At 43.2% G+C, this 22,943-nt stretch overlaps 1 protein-coding gene across 1 annotated transcript; it reads right to left on the bottom strand.

Moving 5' to 3' along the window:
- Nucleotides 1–3,240: 3,240 nt before the first annotated feature.
- LOC115108223 (zinc finger RNA-binding protein-like) lies at nt 3,241–22,143 on the bottom strand. Its single transcript, XM_029632318.2, is given in 20 exon segments — nt 3,241–5,107; nt 5,406–5,503; nt 5,841–5,952; nt 6,067–6,162; nt 6,363–6,451; nt 7,839–8,013; nt 9,195–9,366; nt 11,205–11,413; nt 11,581–11,707; nt 12,208–12,389; nt 14,165–14,284; nt 14,379–14,533; nt 14,687–14,900; nt 15,122–15,307; nt 15,955–16,259; nt 16,426–16,644; nt 16,907–17,021; nt 17,199–17,323; nt 17,326–17,456; nt 22,020–22,143. Coding segments are annotated over 20 exon segments (3,063 nt in total). The 5' UTR covers nt 22,073–22,143; the 3' UTR covers nt 3,241–4,927.
- Between the last annotated feature and the right edge of the window lie 800 nt (nt 22,144–22,943).

The raw sequence follows: 22,943 nt of genomic DNA, 5'->3' as shown, positions 1-22,943 counted from the left end.
ACGCTGCAGCCACATGACAACCAACACGTCTAAAGTGGGAATGGATCTGTTCACAGTAAAGAACGTTCCTTTTCTGATTTATAGTGAACTACTATTCAGATTTTTGGGAGGTGGAGAGTGATTTGACACAACAGTCGGTTGCATCATCGACTGTTCTAAGCAGCAGTTTAGCAGGTATGGCATACCTGACAGTGGTGTAGTTACAGATAATGTGTCCCAGTTCACGAGTCAAGACTTTGCTTTGTTTGCAAAAGCCTGGGGAATTCCATCATGTGACCTCTTCACCATACCACAGTCAGAGTAATGGTAGGTCAGAGTCAGCAGTGAAAATAGCAGACAAAGGCAATGCAGGCACAGATGTGTGGCAAGCCATTTTGGCGTGGAGAAATACTCCCACAGAGGGCTTCGGCAGCAGTCCTGTACAGCACCTAGAAAGGCTTTACGCACCCACTCTCTGTTGCCAACAACTCCCAAGCTCCTCACACCAAAGGTCATTAGAGATATTCAGGCACACAAAGTGCACGTCAGGACAAGTCAAAACATTACTATGACCAGCATGCAAAAAATCTGCCTGTAATAAAACAAGGCAAAACTGTCAGAGTGCTCCTGTCACCTCACACCAGGGATGCCACTTGGGAGGACAGTTCAGCCCAGTTCAGGAGAGCATAGGACACAGGAGGGACAAATGGGAGGATCCTCTGGATGGTGTGGGCAGGACACAGGGCAGTTATCTCTGCCGACCGTGCCTACACACTTTCAGGAGGCTGTGTGAGAGAACCTAAGGATCCCAGAGGTGCCCAATATGCTACCAGTGCGCCGCACTAGGACAAGGGCTAATGTAAGACTGCCCCTGCGGTATGGGCACTGTGGACAACAATTTTTTATTTTTAAATTTAAAAAAAATTAAGTGTTTAATGTAAATAGGTATTTTCACTGTGGTATTAAATTGGTATGAAGTGTTCAAGCTAACTCAAAATTAAAAGAAAGATGTTAAGATAATGGTTATAACCCAGAGATGGCACTAATGGGGCACCTATCTAGGATATATAAACAGGTGCATTATGAGTGTCTGATTAGGATGTTGTAACATGTTATACCTGAATAAAGGATTATGCTTGAATTTGACCAAACTCAACGACGTGAGTTATTCACATTAAAACAATGAGGTTGTGTGTTGTACAATAACCTCTCTAGGCTAGCGGACGGTATTTTCACATAAACTGCCTGCTACTCAGGCCCAGAAGCTAGGATATGCATATTATTATGCTAGGATATGCATATTATTAGTAGATTTGGACAACTAAAACTGTTTGAATGATGTCTGTGTGTATAACAGAACTTATTTGACAGGCGAAACCCCAAGGACACTCTCTTTTCAATGGGTTTTCTATGGGGATCTAGATTTCTAAAGCACTTGCTTGCAGTTCCTATCGCTTCTACCGGATGTCAGTCTTTAGAAATTGGTTGATGTTTTTCCTTTGAGAAATGAAGTAGGGCTGTTCAGAACGAGGGTCGAGTGAAGTGTACTGTTGTGGTTGGGGCACGTGACCCGAACTCGCTCCACTTTGTTTTTATCTGCTATTGGACGCAGTTTATCCGTCTTAAATTGTATTGATTAGTTATTTTTTTACATCAATAAAGTTCTATTAGGAAAGTTGTTTGAAATGTTTGGACAAAGATTACAGGTAGCTTAGATATTTTGTAGTCATGTTGTGCGAGTTGGAACCGGTGTTTTTATTGATCAATCGCGCCAAATAAATGGACATTTTGGAGGAATTAATCGAACAAAACGACCATTTGTGATGTTTATGGGACATATTGGAGTGCCATCAAAAGATCTTCAAAGGTAAGGAATGAATTACATCGTTATTTCTGAGTTTTGTATCGCGCCTGGAGGGATAAAATATGATTGTCTGTGTTTGTTTGATGGGGTGTTATCCTCAGATAGTATGGTTTATTTTTGCCGTAAAACCTTTTTCAAATCTGACACAGCGGCTGGATTAACAAGAAGTTTCTTTAAACTTGTGTAACACTTATCTTTCATCAATGTTTATGAGTATTTCTGTCATTTGATTTGGCTCTGCAATTTCACTGGATGTTATGAGACAATGCATTACTGAACATAACACGCCAATTTAAACTGAGGTTTTTGGACATAGAGGGACTTTATTGAACAAAACAAACATTTGTGTAACATGGAGTCCTGGGAGTGCCACCAGATGAAGATCAAAGTTTAGCGAATAATTTAATCGCTATTTCAGACTTGTGAGCCTTCTCCTTGGCTGGAAAATGTCTATGGTTGTTGTGGCTAGGCGCTCTCCTAACATAATCGCATGGTGTGCTTTCACCGTAAAGCCTTTCTGAAATCGGACACTGTGGTTGGAGTAACAAGAAGTTTCTTTAAAATGGTGTATAATACTTATATGTTTGAGGAATTTTATGAGATTTCTCTTCGAATTTGGCGCCCTGCAATTTCACTGGCTGTTGTCCCACAAATCCCAGAGAGCTTAAGCAAATACGCATCTTCGAACACTAGGCAGCGCTTCAATGATTATTCACCTCCTTGCCTGGAAACCCGACATTGAATTGAAACGTTTGAATCAGGAAAGTTTCCCCTGTCTCTACAAGCCAGAATGTTTAATCAAATTATATTTTAACGTACTTTAGCGGTTGGTCCTTTTGGCAGTAGAAATGGGAGACAATATATCCACAGGAAAGTATTACATCAACTTTTCAAAGTGCTGGTAGTGCATTAATTCCCATCACCTGAAACATGTGCACGAGTTCAGCAAGTATGCATGCATTTTTATTTTGTGCACATGCTTAAAAAATCTGAACACACTATCAGCACTTTGAAAAGTTGATGTAATTATACGTGTGGATATATTGGGTTCACATTCCTACCGCCAAAAAGTCCAACCGCATGAGCAACTGGTAAAGTACGTTAAAATAAATGTATTCAACATTCTGGCTTAGAGGTTGAGAGAACTTCCCTGATTCAAACACTCATTTCTGCCATACGGAATTCAACTTCAGTGTTCCAGGCAACCCACTTTAGCCCATCTCATCTGATTGCTGCACCCTTTATAGTCAATATACCAGAGGGGTGTGATAGGATACAATTTCTACGTTGTGGAAGCCCTGACCATTTTTTCAGTGGCAATATGAATGGAAAAACATTTTACAAGGTGTGGAATGCAAGTTCTGTCAACAACAAAAATATTCACATAATCAGAAAAGTAGACCATGGGTTAAGTCTTTAATATTCATCCTTGGTATAAGGCGCCACTACAAAGAAATTAAAACATTACAGCAACGTTAACTCTCCGTTCAACAATACAAATTCAATTGCAACATCCTCCAAAGATAACAGAAGTTAAAACGGTGCTGCGCAGATGCTCTCTGTAAATAAAATCAATGAAAAGCACAATCTGCTTCTTACAAAACCTTAATGCACAAAGATACAGGATGTGAATAAGATCTTCAAAATGTTGCATGATCCAGTTTCGGTTAAAAATGTTTCCTCCTTTAGAACCTTCAGTCCACAGATATGACATTTCCTAGACAAAACAATGCAGGCACAAGGAAGAAAGTCTAAAGACTATTATCCCTGGATTATTTCAGTAGATATCCATACTTTAGTTCTCGCTCAAGACATTTCCCCCCAGTAACACAAAAGACAGATTGTTAATAGGCAAGTTTACACGATAAATATATGGCTGCATATAATATCAGTCATTTTATAAGTGCTTCATTCCCTCAGCATGCTAGACTTAGACTGTGCAACATACTGTATGAGCTGTCAACTCCTCTTAGACAAAACATTTTCTATTACCCAGTGATTCCCTTAAGTGTTTTGTGGCACAAACAACTTGTACATAGCAGATTTTTTTTCTTTCAGGTGTCCTGACAAATGTGTAGGCCTCTTTATAGACTATACGGAGTGCTTTTCAAAGAGCAATGTTTTCAAAGTGTTTTTCTTTACATTTACAGCTTTAGAATTTGAAATATGTCATTGCCTGCAATTTAGGCACAATGAACTGTACATTCTTAAAACATACGTTAATTGACCCATGTCTTTGTATTTAAAACCTCCTGAATAACAGGGCTTCACCCCAGACCCATCAGCAAAACCCATCCTCATCTACAGAACTCATCTCAATTCATGCACCTAGATGAGAAACTCCTGCAGTCTTCGGTATATAATAAAACACTTGAACTAGCCTGTGCAGTATAGGATTAAAGCTAGTCTTCAATAAGAAAAGCAGGGGAAAAAGCTAAAAGAGCTTTGTTACAATGTAGGTATCCATGTAAGAGTACTTACAGTACATAGAAGACAACAGTGGTTCGTACAGGTACTGAAAATGGGAGGGCTTCAGTAGCTGAGTGGGCAAATATTCTGGAAATGGAATGATTCAATCATTTAACCTGGTTCCAGATCAGTTTGTGCTTTAGCAAACTCCTGACGATCATTGACTCCTCTGACAATCGTTTTCATGCCATAAATACATGAAGAGGACTTTGACTGAAGCACATGCAGATCTGGGATCAGGCTATCAGTCATTAGCTCCTTAATCTCAGTCAGTCAGTGACGTTAAAATCAATTTCAGCACGATTTGAAGTAAATCTACAGTATGTTACAGTACAGAATGCATGGGAGAGAATTATAGTAAATAATCTTTACCTTTCCCCTCCCGTTCTCTCTTCCCTCTAGGGGAGGCAGAAATGTTACGACTAAGTCAGTTATATTCATATAGATTTTGAGAATAAAAATAAATGTAAAGGATGTGACATTCTGCCAGTATAGACTACTAACCTGCTCTAGCCTGGGTGCCAGTCCGTTTCTGCATTACTCCCCTATCATTCTTATGCCAACATTAGAAGCAGAACCAGGCGGGCGCCCAGGCTAACACTGCTCTGGGAGAGATCAAGCATCCACCTCTTCTGCATCCTCCTTCTTGTCTTTCTTTCCCTCCCCCTCTCCTTCTCCAGTCTCGCTCCCATCCCGTCTGCGTTTGCGGTTCCGAGCGCTGGCCTTGGATGCCGGCAGGGAGTCCATCCCCAGAACCTTGTGGATCTGACGGAACGCCAGCAGTCGCAGAGCATGCTGAAACCAGAGAAATGCGAAGAGAAGTGGATCAGTGGACTTCAAACACATTCCGTTCTCACACATTACAATGGATGAAAATCAAACACGAATGGAGTGTAACCAGAGCTAGCACTTTTAACTAAGGGGTTAAGTTAGGTGGATCTGTACCCATATAGTTTAGCCATGATTTCTTTACAGAAATCGGTATTCAACGTCTTCTGTATGCCGCCCCATTTCCCAGTCTAAGGTGGTAGACTTCCAAAAGTTACTGTTGATTATGCCCAATCACATGGTGAGAGTGTGGTAGTGACAGTACCTGCGCGCTGGCAGTAATGTCTTCCCGGGCTTGCTTGGTCATGCTCCCCAGAGCATCGGTTTGGGCTTTCTCACAGGGGTCCAGCAGCCCAGGACCGTCTGAGAAAAGGAACACAAATCACTCAAACTGCTATATATATATATATATATATATATATACACACACACTACTGCTACATTATTTATATTGTTCCACTCACTGCTTACATACCACCGCTCTGAACAACTTCTGCTTCAAGAATGTAAAGTAACACTGCTAGCTATGTATACCGCTGACAAAGCACGCTGTACAGTTCAAAATGCAAGTTTCCCCTGAATGACCTGTAATACGCATTAGAGAACAAAGAGGGTCCAGGTCAAAACAACTGCAGTAAATGTGGAGTGAGCGCACCCTGGCTAACTAATACTAACAAATAATACTGTCAAACTCCCTCACCTGGCAGTAGGATGCCCGTGGCGATACACTCCAGGACCCTACGCATAGCTTCCCCTGGGCTGAGGGGCCCTGTGGCACTGCTGATGGCCTTCTCTACCAGCAGCTCCATAGCCTGAACACAGGGAGTTCACACATACCACGTAAGACACAATTAAGAACTAATGTCAATTAGCTTCGTAAAAAAAAGAAAAAAAAGAAGCTGAACACAGAGACAGAACATCCTCACCCAGGCTGGCATCTTGCCCCAGGTCGGCACTCGCTGGCACAGATCACGCAACAGTCGAATGATGATCACACAGGACTGAAGACCGTTGGCACGAGCCTGTAGATACCACACACACCTGTTTCAGTGCTAGGCCCTGTTTATGGACCATGTTTATGAAGATTCTGGGACTCAGTACTTAGGCGTTAGTCCCAGATCTGTTTGTGCGGTCTTGACAACTCCATTGCTGTCTTAGTCACGATCTGGGACTCGGGATACTTAGGAGTGAACATGTTTGCCATTGTACATACTCTCTTTACCTGGAACCACTTGGCATGTCTCAGAGCAGCTAGGTACTCCAGGCACTTCCTTTGGTTCAGAACGTCAGGAGGGTCTTTCTCAGGCACCCCTACAGTAGGAGAGGAACACACTGGCTCATTGATTACTGCTCTCACTCGTATGACTGTGTCCATCAGACCCACCTACAGTACTGTTTCACCCAGTTTCTCATGAGTTATGGGTAATAAGAGAGATAATGAAAGTCGGGAGGAAATATTAAGTGATTGCATTGGATGTGTTGAGTAACAAAATATGACAAACAGGGTAATTCAACTACTTTACCACTAATCCCTTCCATGGTAAGAAAATGTGCCAATAATGCATTCGATTTGGGAACTCAAGGAATTTTGATGTGGGACTTGTTAATGCATCCATTGCCATATCATGCCATTTATTAATAGACATATTGAAGTGAATAGACATATGGAATGTCAAATGGTAACTCCTTAGTCATTTAGAGCTGTAATTTCACAAGATAAGCTACAGTAGCACAATGGGGCTTTCCATGTTCCATGTGGCAAGAGTCGTAGATGTTAGCGCTGTTACATGGGGGAATGCATGTACATACTGTATGTTTTGCCAAGGTCTGCTGATACAGGCGGACAAACTGATCAACAAACCCAAACAACAACTTAAGTCTGGGTATTTACAGTGATAGAAAAAAGGGGAGATCAGCTCACATAGGTGAGGGAGTGTTTTGCATCTCACAATGGTTCTACGAGTAGGCCGCAATGTGACAGGGGTTTAACTGTATAGCAGACTAATCAATTCAACAATCTCGTCCCAACTTCAATAGAGACCATTGTGTGGGGATAGAATGACACTCCAACACCTTGTCAATCAATACTTTGATGATGCCGTTTCAGTTAACAGGGATGAGAGAGGTTTCATGGCACCTCTTAAAACCCCATTAGCAACTATTGACTAACTATTGATAAGATGATAAATTGACATTAGCCTAGATGGAGATTAATAGTAACAAAATGACATTTAAATTGATATCAAAAGTGATACAATTATTCCTGCATGTCATGTTAATGGAAGCACACTCATCCCTGGGCATTATCTTTGTATAGTTCATCACTTCATTGTTTTTCTTGGTTTCCCCTGGGCATGTGTCCATAGACACACACACACACACAAATGGCATAGAAAGGTCGGAGAGCCCTGCTTTAGATTTCCATATCGGACAAAGTAAAGTGGAAAACAGAGGGACTACTGGTACTGGAAATAATGGATAAATTAAAACAAGAGACAAATGAATGGGCGAGTCAATTCACTTCATACCTTCGAGGGTCGGGAGGGGAGAAACAAAAGTGTTATTCTACGATATCTATCACATTTGGATGAAAGTCTATGGGCTTGGTTAAAAGTCCCATTTTTTTATTTTATTTTTTTGAGTTTGAGCTTTGGAAGACACAGTGCATTTATTGGACTGAAAGCTTGGCTTCTCTAACCTTTCTCAGCCGCTTTGTCTCCTGCCTTTTCCTCCTTCTCAGGGGCAGGGTCCTCCCTCATCAGCGGCGAAGTTAGAGAGATGGTGACCTGCATTTTTGGCTCCTTGCTCGAAAAAATCACGATGTTGGCTTCCTCAGGGTGAGCCTGTACCTCATACTGATCTTCAGAAAATGTCTGCCGGTTAAAAGGACACTTTAGATTACTCACTACAGAGGGGGGGTATCTTTTTTGGACTGGGGGGCGGGGTGGGTTCGTTTGATGGGGCACTGGATTCATCTTAACTATGTTTTTGGCGCTAGATATTCAAATAATTCCTCAATAGCTGCATTTAACTTTAAAGAAATGCCCATTTATATAATCTTGTGGAGGTGGACAAATGCTTAAGAGACAGTAATTCTATTAACAGGTTTTTTCTTTGGGGGGGCTTCATGTAACCTTAGGGGAGTACATGTTTAAATATAGCCCCAGTCTCTGTAGGGTACAGGTGTCATGACTCATAACCAGGCAGTGGTACTAAAGATCAGTCAAAAGCACTTCTGATGAAAAACACTATTATACCAGAACTTCAGAGGAAGGAAATGCGACACACACACACACACACCACAGTCTAATATGCGAATTGATTTTTTTATAAGACCTGGGTTCAAATATATTTGGTTTCTTTCAAATGCTTTGGACATTTAACTGAACCTGCTGGAGTGCCAGATGTGAAAATCCAGCAATCATTTTTGTTGACGATTCCATTGTGCCAGACAAGCTCATAACGTAAATCAGGCTAAAGCATTTGAAAGAAAACAAATACCATTTGAACACAAGTCTTTTTGGTATAGGTCCTTTCCTTGACCGTTTCTTCTTGAATAGTCTTGATGACCATCTGTAGGCTAAATGTTGTGACCACTGGTAAGGCACAGACTGGTATTGTGTCCCATCAGCACTAATCTTGGCGTCTCAGGCACCACAGATGCAAATACACGTTTCACTGTTCAGAGGATTGCATGTTTAGGAACTGAGCTCTGCAATACAGACAGAGGGGAAACCGCTCTCCTTGAATCATTAAATGATAGTGTTACCTTACAGTAAATTCCTTTTCTAGTGTTGGTGCAGCCCTGATGACAACTTCATGACATGAAGTCAAGAGCTGTGGTTTGTCATTTGATTATGAAAATCAGACTTCCTCTTTTGACCAAATATAGCATCAAAGATGATCGGGAAAAGTCCCCAACTGTTCCTTAGAACGGTTGACGTGTTATTTTCTGGTGTATAATCCAACAGCATGTAGAAAAACCACACCATGTCATACACAGTGGATCCCAAAAGATATGATTCCACTTAAGGGAAGATGAGAATTATATTACCGTCAGTTCTTTGGGCAACTGCTCAGCGATGTCTTTCAGTAGAGAGAGGGTGGGCTTCTTGGCAGCCAGCAGGATGAGCTCCACGTTCCTGTCCCCGTGGAGCAGCAGGCCCTTGGCCAGAATGCCAACCCTCATCACCCCCTTCAGCATACGAGCCGCCTGAGTGTCAGGTCTACACACCAGGGATCAGAGGTCAAGCAGGGATGGGTAAACAAAAATACACATCAGGCTACATGCTAAGGTTGAGCGATGTCTGGAATGATACATTGTCCTGTCCAAACATCGTTGATATACATTTGTATCGTCTACGCGTTGCTCAAAGAGGAGTCAATTGGCGGGAAGAAAGCAATATGAAAGACACATTGCTAGGCCTAAACAGTGTTAGACCTAGTTCTTTTTTTAATCTAGTCTAGGCTGCATGATTTTCAAATTGGTAGAGCTATGATTCATATTAGCCTACCTTTTAAAAACGAATATTATAGCCATATCAAGTGTAGGCTAATTGGTTATTTCATCTTGATCTAGGTAAGCGCATTTGCAACATTCTTCCATTAAGCTACTTTCCAACAGTTTGACTGTAAAACCTCTGTCAACATTTACAAGTCCATCTTCCTACCGAGTTTTCTACTCTTGGACAGAGATGGTGAACATGCTGGTGTTCCTTGCCAGAAACCTTTAGGTAGGCTGTAGATGTGTTTAAAACAACTAGACCTAATGGTTCCTCGTTGCACTTCATTTAATTTGAAATGCCTATATTCAAAGCTGAAAGACCTATAGGATAAGCTAAAATATTCTGTCAAACCTTGAAAGACTTTTTTTGCACTAATTTCAGTTATTTTTATTTAATTTTTTTGTCTACTTTATTTTGTAACTTGTAGGCTTATATTTAGGATTTGTACAGTTCAGTAGGCAAAAGGCATATACTAATGGGCCTATTTGTTATTAGCATAAGCCAATGTTCATTCAAGTGTTATAAAGAGCGTTATAGGCTAAATCATTTATTTGATCTGATTGTTGTTGACTTATATAAATGCACAATCTGTAAGCTATTTCAAACACACTTTTGTTCCAGCTTATTGAAAGTGCTGCTGTGAGAGCTTATGCCCAATTGCCCGTTACACAATTCAAGGACAGTAACAAAGACTTCAACAATATTATACATATTCGTTAATACGTTTAAACTTCTCAAAGTACCTTTCACTGCTACTTTTACTGACAGTAGCCTGTGTGTAGGCCTATATTATTGGCTTTTTGGTTTGCAAGGAGGGATTTTCCAACGGCGAAGTTGATTTTGCCCACACTTTAGTCAAGTAAAGCAGAAAAGTACCAGGTTTGTTTAAACTTCCTATTTGATTGGTTCAACTTGCAATGGTTTGTTCTCCCTCTCATTATTACTATATTATGTTTTTATGTAGGATATTAGCAAACGAAATTGAGATGTAACGCCGTTAGACCTATAGATTCATTTGATGGTTGATATTGAAAGAGTAGGCTAGTATGCTTATGCCAACAACTCACATTTGAATTGAATGGGAAAATGGGGAGAAAGAGAGAAATCAAAATTTAAAAAACAATAAGCCAGATAACAGAGTGCCCACTGCAAAAGGCCCATGATCGTCCGACCGGGGGGGGGGGGGGGGGGGGACAGACCTTACCTGACATTTTTCCACAGATTTGGTGCTCTCTCTACAATCTACATTGTTCTCTTGCATTTTGTGAATAGTCTAACTACCACATATGTATCGAAATGTATTAGGCTATGGCAAATAGGAAAAAGGCCTTTTGGCATGTTGTCCTGCAGTGTGCTCACAGACTCCGGAGGAGCAGACAAACTCAAATATATAAAAAAATGTTTGTGTGACATCACGATGGCTGTCAAACATCGACGATGCAATCCTGAAAGCTCCCCCCAACCCTACTACACGCCGATGGCCCACACCAGGAGAGAACAGCATTACAGAACATTCCAATAGAAAGGTGTGCACTAGTACAGACCCATACAGCTCTTACCCTTTCTCGCCAGCATCAGCCTCTGTATCAGTCTTAGGAGCAACAGCGGGGGGCTCTTTCTCCAGCAGGGAGTCAGACACCAGTTTGAGGGCTCGCTCAGAGTGGGACACAATCCTCTGCACTGCCTGCAGCTCCTCCTCCACAGGGTAGACGGTGGAGTGTTTGGCCATGATGTGGCGATCGTCTGGGGAGTCTGGCCGACGCACGGGCTGCTAAGGGGAGAAGAGAAGAGCTGAATAGAACCAGTTTCTCTCTACAACGAAATACGTCTGGAAACAAACTGAAAATCTAAATACATCAATCCTGGTTGCACCAGTTTTCCCTCAAGTGATCAAGTTCACGTAGACCGAACATTGATTGAATCATTGATTCTCACCAGTAGGGGTGGCACTGGCATGCCAGGCCGGCTCATGAGTGGAGGGGGGGGCATCCTGCGTCTCTGCTCCCCCCAGTATAGCTGATCCTCCTCCATCCTCCTCCAGTACATGTCCTCCTCATAGCGCCTGGCAGAGGAGACAAATACAGCACAGGATTATTAAATATTCCGACTGGGTAGATTTTTCTGCTGAGTTACCCGTCTGATGCTGATCAGGAGTTATAAGACATCTTTGAGACTGTTGAAAGGTATTTGGCCAGATTATGCAGGGGGATTCAAGAGTTTTCAGCACTTAAGATGTTGGGTTTCAGAACTATATGGGTAGTGGACTCAGCAGCAGGGTTCCCCTGCTCTGCCTTCCTCTGAAATCATCTCCAATAATTTTTTTTAATTTTTTTTTTTTTTTTTTTAAATATGGTATCCATCTGATTTTGGGTAAGTAGAAAAGGGCTTAATTGCCAAAATCTCGCACTGTTGAACCCCAAATGGATGACACAAGGATTTTTGGGGCGAGTAAGCTTGATCCTAGACCTATGCCTAAGCAAGGGCTCTGACCTCATCTCTGTGTGCCAGCTGCTGTCTGGCTCTGACATCATCCCTGTGTGCCAGCTGCGGTCTGGCTCTCACCTCATCTCTGTGTGCCAGCTGCTGTCTGGCTCTGACCTCATCTCCAAGTGCCAGCGCTGCTCATCATCCCTCTGTCTCTTCAGCACAGCCTTCTGTTTCTGTTTCCTAAGTTTGCCCTCCTGCAGTTTCCTGGCCCGGTTACTGGGCTTGATCTCCACCGGCAGCTCTGGGTTCACCTTCTTCTACAGGAGGGGAATGAAGGGATAGTAACAATGTCAAGAGCTGTCATTCATACAGTAGCAGTCAAACATTTGGACACACCTACTCATTACAGGATTTCTTTATTTTTACAATTTTCTAAATTATAGAATTATAGTGAAGACAAAAACAATGAAATAACACATATGGAATCATGTAGTGTTAAACAATCTAAAAAGTGTTAAACAAATCAAAATATTTTTAGATTTGAGATTCTTCAAAGTAGCCACCCTTTGCCTTGATGACAGCATTGCACTTTTGGAATTCTCTCAAACAGCTTCATGAGGTAGTCACCTTGAATGCATTTCAATTAACAGGTGAGCCTTCTTAAAAGTTAATTTGTGAAATTTCTTTCCTTCTTAATGCACTTGAGCCAATAAGTTGCATTGTGACAAGGTAGGGGGTATACAGAAGATAGGGCTATTTGGTAAAAGACCAAGTCCATATTATGGCAAGAACAGCTCAAATAAGCAAAGAGAAAGGACAGCCCATTATTACTTTAAGACATGAAGGTCAGTCAATATGGAAAATGTCAAGAATTTTGGAAGTTTCTTCAAGTACAATCGCAAAAACCAAGCCACAGGAATGGAAGACCCACAGTTACCTCTGCTGCAGAGGACAAGTTCATTAGCGTTACCAGCCTCAGAAATTGCAGCCCAAATAAATGCTTCAAGTAACAGACATCTCAACATCAATTGCTCAGAGACTACGTAAATCAGGCCTTCATGGTCAAATTGCTGCAAAGAAACCACTACTAAAGGACACCAATAAGAAGAAGACTTGCTTGGGCCAAGAAACACAAGTAATGGACATCAGCCCGGTGGAAATCTTTGCTGGTGACACTGTCTGTGATTTACTTAGAATTCAAGGCACACTTAACCAGCATGGCTACCACAGCATTCTGCAGCGATACGCCATCCCATCTGGTTTGCGCTGAGTGGGACTATCATTTGTTTTTCAACAGGCCACCAAACTGTGTTAGGGCTATTTGACCAAGGAGAATGATGGAGTGCTGCATCAGATGACCTGGCCTCCACAATCCCCTGACATCAACCAAATTGAGATGGTTTGGGATGAGTCAGACAGCAGAGTAAAGGAAAATCAGCCAACATGTGCTCAGCATATGTGGGAACTCCTTTAAGACTGTTGGAAAAGCATTCCAGGTGAAGCTGGTTGAGAGAATGCCATGTGTGCAAAGCTGTCATCAAGCCAAAGGGTGGCTATTTGAAGAAATCTCAAATATAAAACATTTGTTTAACCCTTTCTTGGTTACTACATGATTCCATATGTGTTATTTCATAGGTTTTGATGTCTTCAGTATTATTCTACAATGTAAAAAAAATATTTAAAAAATACCTTGAATGAGTAGGTGCCCAAACATTTGACTGGTACTGTACATTCACACATTGTCACACACACACCCCTAGTGAGTAGTAGGCTCTCAAACTGAGAAGTATGCATATAGCCGTCATGCAAATCAATTATAATTTGATGTAAATTACATAATTCAACTGATGGCCAAATGACAAGGGGGCTACAGGACATTGCAAGCAATTTCTACATCCTGCCTAAACAAAGTCTGCCATCTAGTGGTGATAGTTTTGCTGTGACTTGACATACACTTGTACAACAGGTCAAAGAGTTCCATGCTTACGTTAGTCAATTCATTTTGCCAGTACAATAAGTACATTGTAGTACGTAGCGGTTAGCTCTAGAAACACCTTGCACAAATGTTTCGCTATATGATGCACTCTCTGACCTTGTACTGCAGCCGGTGCCTGCGTCCCTTTAGGTGCATGTCTTTAGCGTTGGGGTCATTGAAACTGCATTCACAGAGTTTACAGTGGAAGCGAATCACCTTCCCATCATCATTACGCACCTTCCCATCATCAAAATGGAAACTTGCATTAGAACATTGCATAACCTTCGCATATTTTATAAATGATTAGTGAATCAAGAAAAACAACTCCTACCTCCTCCACATAGTCATGTCCCACAGGCTGGACGTCCCCCTGCCCCCCGACTCCTTCCCCATCCTCATCGTCACTCGTTGTCTCGCTCTTAGAAGCGGTTGCTAACTGCTTGTCCTCATCCACCTTGGCTGATGGAGGGGTGGCCAGCTTGTTGGCTGTCAAGAGAAAGGCCAAATATTAGTACGGTGCAACTTAGAAGTGTAGTTTGAGTCCAAAATTACTGCTTCAATTATCCATCATTGGTTTAATCTGTCAGCACAGATATCATAGTCACAACTACTAAACACAAATTTCTTGGGAAGATTTACCAAGAAGAGTTATTTTGGGTGTGATTTGCTTCTTCGCTGGGACCTTGACGGCGTTTACGACCACCGGTTTGGGTGGCGCTACAGGGGCAGTTGACGTGACGACAATAGGGGTCGTCTTCCCAGCGGTCGACGTTGAGATAATCGGAGCATTGTTCACTAAAATGGGTTCAGTTGACGGTATAGGTTTGCCTAGTTTGGTGTGGAGCTTCACCACCTATAGGGAGAGAAATAACACAAACCATTGTGAGCTGGGATATCACATAAATACCTTATTAAAAGTGGTACACTAACAAAACACCAACATTAACAACTATCACAGAGCTGATCTAGACAAATTAACTAGCTAAACAGTGCCTCAATTAGCTAGCTAAACAGGGCTTCAATTAGCTAGCTAGCTGCCTGATGTTTATCTTCCTGTCAGTGCAGCTGTGCTACCTTCTGGTGCTTGGCCCCTCGGATATGGGCAGCGTACGCGTCTACGCCAGTGCAGGCAACGTCACATAGTTCACAGCGCAGCTGGGTCTGAATCCCCCGGGGCCCGTTGCTCCCCACCGCGCTGCCAGATTTCAGAGCAGCCTCCTTCTTCTTGTGCTTCTGGCCCTCGAGGTGTTCCCGGTACGTCTGCAGAGAAATCCATTCAACAGTTAATTCAACATCCCTAGAAAAACAAACCTGCAAAAAACATTGAATGTCAACCCTGGGTTTCTACAGTATGTCTCATCTTAGGCACATTACATGTTTAACTGTTCTGCCTGCGGCTATGGAACCCTGACCTGTTCACCAGACGTGCTACCTTGTCCTGGACCTGCTGTTTTCGACTCTCTCTACCGCACCTGCTGTCTCTAACTCTGAACTGACATGTACTCCTGAGGTGCTGAACTGTTGCACCCTCTACAACCACTGTGATTAATATTATTTGACCCTGCTGGTCATCTATTAACATTTGAACATCTTGGTCATGTTCTGTTATAATCTCCACCCGGCACAGCCAGAAGAGGACCCCTCAGACCCTGGTTCCCTTTCAGGGTTTTTCCTAGGTTCCAGCCTTTCTAGGGAGTTTTTCCTACATCTGCATTGCTTGCCGTTTTGGGTTTTAGGCTGGGTTTCTGTATAGCACTTTGACATCGGCTGATGTAAAAAGGGATTTATAAATACATTTGATTGATGTTAAAATACTGTACATTCAGTTGACTCTGTAGTCTTTACGTCCGTTGCCAACAAATGACCTGTCCCTCTCATAACGTATCACCCAGACAGTTCACCACTACCTGCGGGCCAGCACAGCTGATCTTGCAGATGTCACAGTAGTGCAGCTGGGGCTGTTTGGGTGGCCCTTTGGGCTTCTGCAGCCTGTTCTGGTGGAACATGGGCTTCTTGTAGGCGTTGACTGTGGGAGCGGTCACCATGTTGCTGCCCGCGTTGCTCCAGGAAGAGCTGGTGAGCTGCTTGTGAGGCAGCTGCATGGACGGCTGGGGCTGCTGGGGTGGCGGCTGGGGAGCAGGCAATTGTGCAGGTTGGTAGTAGGAGGGGGTGGAAGTGTAGCCACTCGAGTCATAAGTAGAGTAGCTGATGCCTAAGGTGAGAGATGGAGAGTTGAGACGGGGCAGAAGGGGGGGGGGTCACACTAAAAACACATGCTGTGACAAATATGCAAGCTGTGCTTGCTTGAATTTCACAAGGGTTGATCCTGGCGCTAAATGTGGAGCTCTGGGAGTGTGGGAAGAAGCTCTCTCTCTTACCCGAGTAGGAGGTGGCAGCTGTGGAGTTGAAGGAGGAGCAAGGGGTGTAAGACGAGATGGGAGTTGGAGGCTGCTGAACACTGGTGGACACTGGGTAGATGTTATAGCTGGTGGACACTGAGCTAGCGGGGGCCAGAGGCTTTAAAGCTGTGACCTGCCTCTGTGGTGGAGGGGGCTGGCTGTACACCGTGCTGACTGGACTGTAGCCACTCTTCACACCTACAGGGAAGAAAAATAAATCATCATCACAGTGTTGTTAAACAGGCTTGGCTCCAGTTACACAACATTCAATACACAGGCTTTTGCAGTATACCAGCAGCCAAGTTATTTTGCACAATAGTATGTTCTCATGAATAGTGTATAAAACGATGTATTGTCACATTCAGAGAGAACCTTTCAAATGAATCGGTGGCTCTTGCATTGCAGTGTTATGATTGTCTGTGTGGGATTACGCATGGGAATGAGGTTGGCAATGACTCACCTGTCTGGTAGTAAGCTTCTGTTGGTGTCCGCTGGGCTGGAGCTATACTTGTCTGGTAGTACTGCTTAGTCTCATAACTAGTGACTGCAGGTGGGCGTCCGTAACTGTAGTTATCCTGAAAGTTTGTTTTACAGAGTAAAACATGCATAGCAAAAAAAAATGTATGCAAAACAGATTGTGACTTGAACATTCTAAAACTCTCCCCAGGTACTTGCATTTATATACAATCGCTAATAGATAAAACACGACGACAGCACGCCACGGGATGCTAATGAAAGGAAATGGAACTAACCGTTTCAGTGTATACCGGTAGCTGGTACGCCTGTGGGGTGGTGGTAGGTTGGGGCGTAGGGTCCGGCTGCCGATAGCCATAATCTGGGGGGGCAGGGTGGGTCTGGTAGGCCGCCAGGTAGGGGCAGAGGCCACGGGCCTGGCTGCTTGTGCAGGGGCAGGGGCATAGGAGGCGGTCACTGCATGGGCCACGGCAGGAGCCGGCTGAACACTGTAGCTGGCTGTGGTGGGGTGGGCAAAGGCCGGTGGAGGCTGAACGCTGTGGTGACAGAGACAAGATGGAGAAGTTGGAGTGAAGAATGAGGCACATTGTAAACAGAAAATGCTCTGTCAAGCCCATCTCTAAAGGGTAAGTGTGTAGTCTGAGTACTGTACAACTAGGCTATTTCCTGTAGTCAACATATATTTTTCTCGTCAAACACTGTTGCCTACCGAACATGAACATTTCATAATGTGGATTTAAAAACTTGTAGAAGAGTTCGAAGCTAGCATCTTCAATCAAAAGATAACATTTACAAACAGCATCAACTGTGGCTGTCTAGAGACAGGCCATCTATTAAATAGGATCATGCTTGATGCATTTACCTACAGCACACGCTGCCCTGATTTGTTGAGCCCCCTATTTACTGAAACACCAGTTTAAGTTAAACAATTACTCAAGGATGAGTCCTGAAAGAACTCATCACCTACAATACAGAAAATACTGCGCAGACTACGACACTACATGAAATCAATTTCCTGCAGAATATGCAATGCCAAAAGGATGACCTTGCAAACAAAGCAACAGCCTTATCATTAGCATGGATTGTGATGCTAACAGACAGCATTCCCAACACAGGTGTTCTAAAATCATCTGTCAGCATTTTGTCTGGAATAACCCAGCTTTGTTTCATGTGGGAAAAGGACATAAATGTAATGGATTATAGGGAGAATAAGCACCCAAATTAAAGCTGCGAAAATGTTTAGGCTGTTCCTCACACTGTAGTGTACTGGTACACAACTACACACAAGGCAGACAATGCTAAGGAACTTGACCAACGAAAGCAATGTTTCTATAAAAGTAGAGTGCAATGACGTCGACAGTCAGGTAGCATATGTAATGATCCCGATTTATGCACAAAAAGAATTATACATTATTACTGTAATCAACAGCAGCCACTGCTGCACCACTAGTTCAGAGGCATCAACTGAGACTGAAAGCTGTCACTCAAATCAATAATAGGCCTACAGCAGATGCAGAATGAGCTGGCAACTAGTAGCTCTAGGCTGCCATGTAAACATCTGGGAATAGTTTTCATGTATGGTGGTGACGGTTAAAAACAACGTATTCTGACTGTAAAATAGGTTGGCAACATATTTCTAGGTTGCAGTTTTTGAGTTTGAAGCCGCAAAGGATCTTGGCTGATAATACATTTGACATCTTAGTCATTTAGCAGACGTTCTTATCCAGAGCGACTTACAGTTGTGAGTGCATTCATTTCATAAAATGTTTTTCTAATTACTGGTCCTTGTGGGAATCGAGCCCACAACCATGACATTGCAAGCGGCATGCTCTACCAACTGAGCCACATGGAACATTATAGCCAAAACTAATATTATTCATTGTCACGGCTGCCAGGTTCACTTGACATGACTCTCTCTGGATATTAGAATGACAGTACACAGACACTGACATTAGGCAACAATTATTTATTTAGCAAGTCAAGTTAGCAAGAAGCTAGCTAACAAACTTGTTATTTTTTCAAGGGGCAGCTCCTCCCCAAAAAAGCTTAACCCAATGCTAGTTAAGCAGGACGAATTTTGGAATGTTAACCTTTTAATCATTTAGCAGACGCTCTTAACCAGAGCGACTTACAGTTAGTGCATTCATCTTAAGATACTGTAGCTAGGTGGGACAACCACATATCACAGTTATAGTAAGTACATTATTCAGAAAAGTCATGGCTACGAGGGAAATTAGTCAAGTGTGAGTGCTAGTTCAAGAGAGGCTGCAGCATTCTGGATAAGTTGGTGGCACAAGCAGGGAGCCCAGCCAACAGAGAGTTACAGTAGTCCAGACGGTAGAGGACAAGTGCCTGGATTATAGAAATGATAGGAGAGATAGCAATGATAGGAGAGACCATGTGATGACATGACAGAGCTGAGTAACTTGGTGTATAGCAAGAAGAGGAGAGAGCCTAGAACCGAGCCCTGGGGAACACCAGTACTGAGTGTACATGGTGCAGACACAGATCCTCTCCACGTCACCAGGTAGAAACGGCCTGCCAGGTAAGATGCAATCCAAGAGTGTGCAGAGCCCTGAGAGGGTAGAGAGGATGATCTGATGGTTCACAGTGTGGCAGTGGATAGATCTAGGACAGGGGTACTGAAGTATTATTTGAGAAGGTCCGGTCACAAATTTCCTAGGTGGCAAAGGTCGGGATGGATAATGTAATTTATCAGCGTAGTAACAAACCCCCACCTCACAACCCATGCGACCCCAAACTGTTCACACCCCTCTTGTTGGCGGAGGGAAGATTGTAGTTTTAAAGCAAATTTCCCACAATTCTACACATTGAGGCAGAGATTTTAAGGGCCGTTTTAAAGCTAATTTCATGCAATTCAACACATTCTTCCATGTCTTGTGCGTTTATATGCTAACAGGGGAGAGAGAGTCAGCTTTGGCAGTGCGGAAAGCCTCCTTGACACAGAGAAGTCTTGGTTGAGTGACCCGTCTTGAAGCCTCACTGGTTAAGGCCAAGAAGATCATTCCGAGAGATATAGCGACAGAGTTGGTCAGAGACTGGTGGAAAAGAGTTGCCTAGGGTTAGAGCAAGCTTGAAATGTATAATGGTAGAAAGTGGCTGAGGCAGCAGATAGAGAGGAAGGGAAGGTAGAGAGGAGGGGGTGAAAGGATGATAGGTCCTCTGGAAGATTAGTTTCCTTAATTTTCACTCTTTGCAATGAGTCGCTCAGCTACAGAGCAAGAGGGGAGGGCCAAGCCGGCCGGGAGGAAAGTGCGAGTCATAGGATGTAGAAAGGGAGGATGGTAAGGTCGAAGAGGCAGAATCAGGAGGGAGAAGGATTTAGCATAAGGGAGAGAGTAGTGGGAGAGAGAAAGCGAAGATTGCAATGGCGTATGACCATCTCGGTAGGGGGTGCGTGGCTATGGTTGGAAGAGAGGGAGACAGAAAAGGAAACAAAGTGATCAGAGACCTGGATGGGGTTTAAAGTGAGATTAGCAGGTGAGCAGCCTCCTAGAAAAGATGAGGTCAAGTGTATTGCCTGCCCTGTGAGTGGGAGGGGATTGGGAAAGGGTGAGGTCAAAAGCGGCAAGGAGGGGAAAGAGAAAGTTGGAAAAAAATGCATTGAAGGCAGACTTCGGGAGGTTGAAGTCGCCCATTACGAAGAGTAGTGAGCCATCTAAAAATGTGCTTATCAAGGTGTCAAGCTCATTAAGGAACTCTAAGGGCACCTGTTGGGCAATAGATGACAATGTTAAGCTTGAGTGGACAAGTGACAGTATGGAATTCAAATGAGGAGATGGACAGGTGAGTGAGGGAGGAGAAAATAGAAAATCGGCACTTCGGAAAAATGAGCAGCCCTGTGCCACCACCGCGGCAACCAGATGCTCTCGGAGTACGAGATAAAATGTAGTCAGATGTAGAGCAGCTGGAGTAGCAGTGTTCTCTGGGGTGACTCATGTTTCTGTCAGGGCCAAAACATCTAGGGACTGAAGGGCAGCATAGGCTGAGCAGGGTACACTAAATTAGAAGGGTTGCAGCCAATGGCTGGGGAGTGTCTGTAAAGCCTACATGTAGAGGAGCAGACTGGGATAGAACACACAGTTGCTAAAATGACATCTGAAAATAACTAGGTGAGATACTCAAGTGAGAGAGGTGTGGAGCCTTCCGCTCTTTCCTTCCTCAAATAACTCAGTGGAGCCATTTTTGTTTCGGACCACAACAATCACAAATTGTCCTGCCCCTTAATCAAGGTCGATGTGTCAACAATCTGCAAGTTATGAGCAGTCAGCAGTTCACACACCAAGTGGCTACTGGGAAGAAGGGCAGCACTTAAAGTAGATGGCCCTTGCTAGCAAAAAGACAGTACTAGACAACAAATTAAGACAAACAATTATACTTCTCACTCCTGGAGAGATCAGGAGTCCTCTAGTTATATAAATATGTTAGAACAAAACAACCCTCTACATTTATAACAAGGAATCATGTCGGCTCTATTCATAGCATCTCTATCTGCAACTTAACGGCCTAAAAATTTAGCATATTCGCCCAAAATGCTAGTTTGAAGCTGACCAGGGGCATATTCATTACCCCGATTTTTGTTGCAAAACGTTTCTTAAACGGAACGAAACGGGGAGGGGGGAACTATCTGAATTTGTCCAATAATATAAACTTTAGTTTTCGTTGCAAAACGCAACTGTTTGGACTAATGATTACACCTCTGGACCTCAATTTAACTAATTCGTATGTCCCTACCGCTAGGAAAAAAAGCTAACTAGTTAGCCATTTTACTACACAGATATCAAGCTAGGTACAGTAGCTAGTTAATCATCTTTGCTAAACGATTGAGAGTTTGAGGTTTCATTACATTCCAAGTGCGAAGCTCTCCCTAGCTAGGCAAGAATGGAACCTGCTTTGATGCCTAACAGTAACGTTAGCTAGCTAACTAATCTGGCTAGCATATCCATTGCACTCCCAAGGCCTCGAGATAGCAATATCGCACCGGCAATGAGGCGTTTGGAGGCATACTCGTCGCAACAAGACCGGGCGACGACTCGGGATGAGTGCATGCTACCCATAGCCAGAAGCTATGTAATTACCTGTACTGCGGACCGGCACCATGAGTGAACCCATAATAATTGCTTGCAGCCATCTTGGCATCTACTGTAACCTGACCACCAGACGGGATCCGCTATCTGTCACGTGTCCGTCAGGTACCATTCGCGCGCACGCTTGGATATTTAACCACATAGACGTCACAGGGGCTATAAAACTGAAGCAGCCGTCCAATGTTTTTTCACCGCCAAATGTGGTAGTGAAAGGACGTCTAGTAGTGGGAGATGATGGAGCTAGGTGAAACTGGGCAGACATTCTGCAAATGTTATCATTGATGAAACATCGGATCAAAAAATATATGTTCCCAAAACTAGAATATGTTACGAACACAGTAAAGTTTTATAAACTTCACGCTTTGCCAAAGTCGCGTTGCTTAGAATGAATGGAAGGCTGACTGAGTTTGTGCACACGCGCACTAAAGAGTAGGCGTTCCCTACCGGAAATATGAAAATATATGCTACCACGAGCCAATACGATCTCGCTAGCTCGTGCTTGGTTTTGCCCACCTCCTTGCTTGTTCTGCCCACTATATGCTTAATTTGCTCACACTGTAAACGAGAGAGATTAACTATCTTGGGTTAGTTATAGACATCTATTGATTTAACTCTAGAGGTGCTGACACAATTGATATTTCGTCGTTTGAAACGATAGCTACAAAGTATCAATTTCAGTTCAAATCCATATAAGTCTAGGTATAGCCTACTGAACATTTATATTCTGTTTCAAAACTTTTCAGTTTTCAGTCCATCCCGACGCACCCGTCCTAGTGGAAAATGAAGCTTAGTGGCAAATGAAGCGTGTATTATTGGTCAGACAAGTGCCACATATAAGCCCTTCTGGTGTGTCCCACTGGCATTGCATGGCCGCCTGCCACCGCCACTGCTGTCTAGGGCAGATTGCTCGATAGA

Source organism: Oncorhynchus nerka, linkage group LG24, assembly GCF_034236695.1.
Source record: "Oncorhynchus nerka isolate Pitt River linkage group LG24, Oner_Uvic_2.0, whole genome shotgun sequence".
Taxonomy (NCBI): Eukaryota; Metazoa; Chordata; class Actinopteri; order Salmoniformes; family Salmonidae; genus Oncorhynchus; species Oncorhynchus nerka.
Note: the sequence above shows the minus strand (reverse complement) of the source record. Positions and strands in the feature narration are given on the sequence as shown.